The sequence below is a fragment of the Gavialis gangeticus genome, unplaced genomic scaffold (genome assembly GCF_001723915.1).
Source record: "Gavialis gangeticus isolate Ggan-Ray unplaced genomic scaffold, GavGan_comp1, whole genome shotgun sequence".
Lineage (NCBI taxonomy): Eukaryota > Metazoa > Chordata > Crocodylia > Gavialidae > Gavialis > Gavialis gangeticus.
This window is the reverse complement of record NW_017729009.1, coordinates 5302195-5310095: the sequence shown is the minus strand read 5'-3', so window position 1 is coordinate 5310095 and position 7901 is coordinate 5302195. Positions and strand designations below refer to the sequence as shown.

General features: G+C 48.6%; 1 protein-coding gene across 2 annotated transcripts in view; it reads left to right on the top strand.

The window, feature by feature from the left end:
* Positions 1–226: 226 nt before the first annotated feature.
* GDAP1L1 (ganglioside induced differentiation associated protein 1 like 1) overlaps positions 227–7901 on the top strand; it is a 63259-nt gene continuing 55584 nt past the window's right edge. The window contains exon 1 of one of the 2 annotated variants that reach the window (XM_019509839.1): positions 227–745. In XM_019509839.1, the coding sequence (XP_019365384.1) occupies positions 566–745 (180 nt within the window). In that variant the 5' untranslated portion in view covers positions 227–565. Of the gene's footprint in view, positions 746–799; positions 889–7901 lie in introns of those variants that run through there. The other variant, XM_019509840.1, reaches the window with a different exon arrangement.

Sequence of the window (7901 nt, the reverse complement as noted above, 5' to 3'; positions counted from 1 at the left end):
ATGGAACAAAGAAATAATACTAATTCAGTCATTAATAAGTAACCTGAATACACAAAAATGTGTGAACCCCAAGGAACCTTTGATGCTTTATTCCTTGCAGGGCTGTAGGAGGCAAGCCCCCTGCTGGACATTTTATAGATAGTCTGGATTGATGGATTTGTTTATTAACTCTCAAACAGAAAATCATCTGTCTCAGCATCTGCTGTTGCAAAAGACACTCCTGCACCAGGCAGAGTTTGGACTTGCAGGGAGTCCTGCGTGGGTGATCAGGCAGGAGGGATAGTCTTTGCTCAGCCCCTTGCATGTCAGCGAAACGTGTTTCAGTGGGAGTGCTGACATGGGCAGAACCAGGCTGGGTTTTAGCCTACGCAAATGCCCTTCTTGCCTGAAATACATTGCTGATTCCACTTCCCTGGCCCTGCGCTGCCCATCCCAACACAGAGCAAGTAATGAATTCAGCCTGCTTGCTCTGGTAGTGATGCTGTTTCCATGAGCCCATGTGATGCTCCGATAGTGCAGCTGCTGCTGCTCTCTCCTTCTCCTGTTCTTCCAATCTCAGGCTGTCATGGCGACTCCCAACAATGTTACTCCTACCAACTGCAGCTGGTGGCCCATTTCAGCTGTCGATAACGATGCAGGGAAATCCAAAGAGGCTGAGGAAAACCAGGACCTGACAGACCCTGCACTCAGATCCAAGGACAGACTCGTTTTGTATCACTGGACGCAATCTTTCAGCTCACAAAAGGTAAATGCTCTGCTGGATTCCCAGGAAAGAATCACCTCCAGTATCCAGGGCATATGCCTGCTTCGGGAGAATGGCTTGCTTATAGAAGAGGAGATTGCCTGTTTCACAGGGATGGAAAGGGGAGCTGCTGGCAAGGAGAATGTGTAAATAACAGGGTATTTTGTGCCTGCATTTCTGTGATTTAACTGGCTTGCTATTGGGTGGAAGGGGGGAATTCACGGTAATTTTGTCTTTGGGTTAGGATCAGATTTGATTCTGGGAGAGGTTTCTGATTTATCATTCATTTGAAGCCTGAATCTCACATGAATCTGAGTGGAAGAACTGTGGACAAAGAGAATATACTGAAAAACTGGCTATCTAGGACTACCGTGGTACTGGAGGTGGGGAGGGAGCCATATCTACAATGGTTACCTTGAGTTCCTATATATCCTAGTATCAAATTCTACCCATGGAGGTGAATATAGGGCTCTGCTCTGTGCCAGGAAATGCATTTGCTCTGCACACTGCAGCAATGCTATTGAAATCCTGTTCCCCAGACTCTCGGTCTGCTTGGGGCTGTCACGCTTGCATGTCAGGGATAAATAACAATCAATCACCTTTTCCAGTCGATAGCCAATGTTCCATGCTGCATCTTGGGAGGGAGCAGGGGCTGTGCAACAAACCTGCCAGAAGCAGCCCCAGCCCTGCACTTTACATTCATTATATATGGGAGTTGAATTATTCATAGCAGAGAAGGTGAATATAAAGTTTGCAAGATGCCAGGGCCCTTGGATTGCTCTCCCTTGCAGCCCAAGCCCAGTCAGGGAAGCAGGTGGGGGGGAGGGACACTGAGAAACCCCAGGACACACAATGCAGCAGGATGGCTGCACATGTGCTGTCTGTTCTTCCCACTCTCCCTCCTGAGACAGGTGGCTGAAGGGCTTATTCTGCATTTGCACTACTGAGGTCATGAGGCTGATTTGGCTGCTTTTCCTGGCTTTTCTTCCTTCCTTCCCTGGCTTGCCATACCCCCTTTGGTGGAGGTGGCTATGTACACCCTTATCTTTTGTTTTACTCCTTTGTCTCCCAGTGTTGGTAAGGAAACAGTTAACCCTCCACTCGCACAGGATTTTCTACAACCAGTCCTGTGTTAGCACCACCTCTGCCAGAACCCAGGGGAGTCCATGGGCAATGCATCGCGTATTTAAAGTCACAGCACAAAGAGTAGCACTTGGGAGCTGAAACCTAAGTCAGTCTTTTTAAATCATCTGTGAGGAAATAGTAATGCCTCTACAATGTATTCACTGCAACTGGGGCTCAGCCAACCAATGTGCTGAACCAACCAATGTGCTGCATATGACAGAGCACGATGTTGTATGTGCAAGTGCATTGAAACCAGGCTGTGGGACTAGGCACATCCATGCTGTGGACTGAAATACACCTCCAGAGCTTTTGTCAGACAGGAAATCTGCTTCCTAACAGCCATGAAGAATCCTCTAGGAGCTCCCTGGACACTCAGATGGACCCATCAACTTCCCACAAAGGTTTCTGGATATTGACTTTTAGGTGGGCTTTGGGGGTCAGGTTGTGAGAGGTGGGGAGCACCTGCTGGGCCCCTGCCAGGCTATGTCCCACCCTACGGAGAAACAGAGGGGCTTTTATGTTGAAGAGATGTCTTGTTTAGAGCACAGTGTCTGGCACAAATAGACATCACCAAGTTTTGGAGCGTGCAGACGGCTGAGCACAGGAACATCTATAGGGACCCACCAGCAGAGCACTGCAGGGCAGCCTTGCCAGCAGGCCAAGGGGTGGACAAAGGGGGTTGACTGGGGTTGGGCCCAGGCTGACTGTTCAGCACCGTGGCCAGAGCACAAGGGGCACCAGCCTCCTGTCGGAAGTGAAATTGGGGGTTTCGTGCCCGGTGTCACCCACCTGTGTTAGTCTCACATGGGGTACATTGGACCCAAGGATTTTGAACAAGGCCTCGGGTGCCCTGTCATTAACAGGCACTGCCAGTCACTGAGACTCAATGCCTAGAAAGGAATTCAGGCCTTGAAGTTATTAGTAAAGCTCCCAGTGACATCAGTGGTGCCAGGATTTCACTCCAGGCCTCTGTGATAAAAGGTGCTATCAGTGCCTTTAATTCTCTGGGCATATAAGTACTAGATTGCTAGTTAAGAAAATAAAACTTAGCTGAGAAAAGAAGATGGTTTTGCAGGCAGAATTTCTACACCCAAAGACATGTCTCAGAAGCTGACTTGGCTCTTCAGGAGACTGATCTTTGGCAAGAGCCTCTCCCAGCCAGCTTTCCTCTTCAAATCCACTGGGACCCAGAGTTGTTCCCTTCTGACAGACCATTGTCTGTGGCTGTGGGGGGGCAGGACACAGAGCAATGGTCTTCAATTGCAGCAAGGGGAAGTTAGATTGGCTATTAGGAAGAATTTTCTCACTCTGAGGCTGCTTAAGCATTGGAGCAGAATATAGAGTGATTGTGGGATCTCCATGCTTGGAAGATTTTAAGAGCAGGTTAGATGGGTTTAGTTAGGTATGAGCCTACCATGATCAAGGGTCTAAACTTGATGACTTCCTGAAGTCCCCTCCAACCCTACTATTCTATGATTCAGTGGCAGCTCTTGGTGTTTTGTATACAGAGAGCTGGTCCTGGAAGATCCCGGCAGATCACATTTCCATCTTTGAGGAGCTGCCAGAGCAATTGGTGTTAACAGCTGCCTTGTTGGCAATCTTGTTTAAGATCCTGATAACAGAATAAGCTCTCTGGAACAGACTCTTAGCCCAGAGGGAGATCTGCTGGGACAGGGTTGAGCTGCAGTGGCTGAGGGTGCCATGTGGGGACACTGTGTGCTGTGACTAGTGAGCATCTACCTCCAGGCCTGCCATGTCCTGTTTCTTGGCATTCATGAGATACTGGCTATGAAAGTAGGTGTGTGAAGGTTTATTCAGGGATTTGAACAGGGTGGAACAGGATCACACACAACCACCTACTAGGTAGATGGGGATTTGGTCCAGAGTGTCTAAGGAGTGCTGTCAAGTGGTCCTGTGGAGCAAAGTGGTGTGCCTAACATGCAATGAGCAGGGTTGTCACCATGATCTGGTGTAACTGCTGTCAGTACATGGTGACACTTGATACTGGCTCTGCCTCCCTGGAGCTCCGTCTGCTCCAGAACCAGCCCTTGTCTTCTTCATGGCTGCATGATGGGCTGATCTCCCTCCATTCAGGATGGGGCATTCCAGGATTGCCTAAGCTGGGATCTAACACCTTTTCAGCAGGACATAGGTAGAGAAGGAGAAGTCTGAAAATAAGAGGCAATGATTGCCACTGCTTTGAGTTGGAAAGGAAATAAAAGTCCCCAGTGCTGTAAATGACTGTTTGCTACATTCCACAGAGACTATCCTGTTCCAAAGAACAGGATTGCGTATTGTAAGTTTTATTTTTAGCAATGTCTAGTTTTCAGAAAACCACTGCTCACTTGTGTTTCCATTCAGCACTTCTGTAGCAGGCACCTGTTAGATGCCACATCCATTTCCTTTGTTGCCAGTGTGACCTACTTAGGTTTTAATGGTCTATTTTCAAAACAAAGGGGCCTAAAATTAGATTACAAAATCCATATGGGAGACCCTCAGCTAAACAGCCTGATATTTAAGTGTGCAGAGTCCTCACAGCATTTCTTCTACTTAGGAGAAGCTGAGAATTTTCAGCATCTTGGAAAATCATGCTAGATATTTAGTATCTTCAGTATGGGCATAAGAGCTTCACCTGGGACATGTGGCTTGAAAAATGTTGGCCATATATACTGTGCACATTCCTAATGTGTTCCCACTGAGTGTCTGGCAGCACTTTCTAAATGTTAAGTAGTCTCATCTCAAATATTCCTACCCTGTTGTGGCTGGTATCATTGTTCTAATATTACCCTTGGGGAAACTGAGGTTAATCACCCAAGATCACACAGGAAGGCTGTAGCAGAGTGAGGATCAGAGGTCAACTCTCCCAGTCCCATGCCATAGCTGTGTGCTGCCTGTCCTGCCTGATGTTAGTTTTATTTAGGAGATACTTCAAAAGATCTTGAATTCATATAGCAGAGCAGTGGAAGGTGCTGAGCACCAGCTGGAATATTGATTAGCATCCCAGGTGTGTAGAGAGGTTTGACAAGGAACAGCAAAAAACAGCTCTCATTGCAATCTTAGCTGTGAGGCCAACAGTGGGGAGGAGGAGAGGTCACACCGGCTTCTTACTCTACTCCACAGCATTTCCTATGATAGCTCAGGGTGCCAGATCAGAGGCACTGATCTTCCTAGGGGATATCACCCAGGTGGGCTGGCTAGATGCAGAGGGTATTAGGCTGGGATCAGGAGACATGCATTCTAATCCTCACTGGGCCACTAGGTTGCTGGATGACCTTGGTTATGACACATGACCTTTTGTGCCTCAGTTTCCTAGCTGAAAAACAGGGATATGAAGCTGACTTTCTCTATGGATCTATGGACAAAAAGCGCTAGGTGAAAACCAGGTCATATTCCTTCTTGTGTCACTGACATTAGAATTGTTTAGCCCCATTGGTGAAATGCAAATAAGCCGCCACCCAGATGACAACAGGGGCAATAATCTGTGAAGCTGAGAGGCCTCCCCACCCCATGAGATGCAGTGTCTGGCTATTAGCCTTATGTGTGCACCTGTGTGGCCAATGGGGATGATATGGCCCTATGAGGGGCAGGCCAGGGGCATTAGATAATGCAGCTCTATCTTGCTGCCAACTTTCAGGAGGTGCCTGTATCTTAAAGGCTGCAAACGGGAAACATTTCAGGAGCAGGGATAGAGGCAGAAACTGGACAAGGCATCAGAGTTGTGATCCCCACCAGTGAAACTGCTGAGCAGCATAGGCGGTGCAGAATATGCAATCCATCTTCCTGCCTCAGCAGATCCCAGTGGTGCTGGAAGGGAGCATTGACTGGACGGACACATCAAAATGCTTCTTTCGCCGAGTGACAAACAGATCAGCTGGTGACAAAGCCAGGCATTCAATCTTATGGAAGCTTAGGGGCTTTCTAAGTGTTCAGTGCCCTTTACAGCTACTAGCATAAGACAGGGCACAGCTTGGGCTGAACTACAGAGAGCTGACAGGCAAACCCCTTTGGCCAGCATAGGGTAGAAGCCCTATGTGATTCAATCTCATTACACTTACAAACCCATGCAGATGCGTACACCCACAGAGACAAGCGCTGGCACACACAGACTTACATACACGCTCACAGCAGCTGTGACACCTGCTGAGGAACAAACATGCTTCCACAGTGCTTCACACCCACATTCACACAAGCACTGTCCTGCAATGTGGTACTGCATCACACACCCACACTAAAAGCCCTAGGGGAGGAGCCAGAACATGAACTGTAGCTGCTATCAGCATTACCAGTATTTATGATTAGTATTGTATTGACATTGGGAGCTTCAGTCCTGGCCCAGGACACTGCTGTGCTAGGTGCTGTACAAAAAAGAACAAAAAGACAGGAGCTGACCCAGAGTGCTCACTAGCTAAAGCACCTGTCAGCTCCTTATTAGCGGGTTTGATAGACTCCTGGAGCCATGTGAGTGGTTCAGGGCAGAACAGTTATGGATAGTACGAGCAGTAGCATGGTGGAACAAGCCACCCAGGGGAGTCACGTAATCCCTTTCATTGGTGATGTTTGGAGAAGAGACTGAAGGGGCAGCTCTCTGGGATGCTTTAGGAAGAGTGAATTTTGCATATGTGCAGGGAGTTGGCCTAAGTGACCCTCAAGGTCTCTTCTGACCCCATGTCTTTGGGAAAAATCACATTTTTCATAAAGGCAAAACAGTCTCTCTCCCTGGTGCTTATCTCCATGTGTTTGCCCTGTACTAGAAACTGAGTGCAGGAGAATATCAGGACATAATGAGAAAGGAGGAACAGGCTGGCAAGGGAACAGATAGGAGGCAAGAAGGCAAGGGATGTCATGGGCATCAGGACAAAGAGGAGAGTAGCAGGTGGCAGGAGCAGCTGTGGTACTGTGGGTGGTGAGAGCAAGTAAGGGTCCAATAGGCAGTAAAAGCAAAAGGGTGCAACAGGTGGTAGGGAGATGCCTGAGTTTCGCTGTGATTGGAGTGAACACCTTTAGACCAAGGCTGTCTGAGTCCTGGGGCCATGCTCTTCCAGACATGCACCGCCTGAGCACCAGCCTCCCTGCACTCCTCACAGTGTCAGGTGAAAGCCCAGAGGAAGATGAAACAAGATGTATTGGGAGAGATGGAGCAGAAAGTAAAGCAACATGACTGCAGCACACATAAGCAACTGCCATCCCCAAGTCACAAGCAAACCCAGCATGAGACTTTTATTAGCACACTGGGTGTTACAGGCAGAAGCAGCCAAAGCTCCTTTCAGGGTTTGTTCAGAGGTATGCTGGAGGAAATGGGAAATGCCATCCTCTGGTGCCAAAGGCTGCATAGGAACGGTAATGACCGAGTGCAGAGTTACACCCAGAGGCAACTGCCTCTCAGGGAAGAGGAGAGGACCTTGTTCAGGTGCAGAGTGGGCCAGTGGCTCAGCTGGGAACGGAAACCAGGAGTGTCACCTCCCCATTTCCTGCTCAAACCAAGTAGCAGAAGCACTGAACAGGGGGCCTCTAGGAGCCAAGGCTCTGCTCTCGTGCCAAATGTAAACTCAGAGAAGGAAGGAAACCGACCATTGGCCAGAAAGGAACTTCATCTTGCTGGACAGTGCTGTCCCACTGATCGCTAGCAAGCTGCTTGAGGCCCGTGAGGGGTTCAGTTGCAGTCCTCGGGTTCCCACCACACCACCACTCCCCCTATTGCTCTGGCTGTAGTAGCTTCAGAGACCCATGGGGTGCAGCATAGCACAGCCTGTGATGCCAGGGGAGCTGGCGGTAGGGTTGTGCAAAATTTCACCTGCAGTTTCATTTAGACAATGTTTTGACTTGTTTCGAGCTCAAAACAGCAAAATCAAAATGAAACAGAGCTTTGAAACAGCCTCGAAAGGAAACGAGGCGAGTCGAAATGTTCTGAAATTTTCAAAACTTTTTGAGTTTCAAAGCTCAGGCTGGGCTTGTCTGCAGAGAAACAGAAACCAAACTAAGGAGATGGAGGGGGAAGAGGGAGGAAGGGGAGGAAGGAGTGCTCTCGTTATTGACT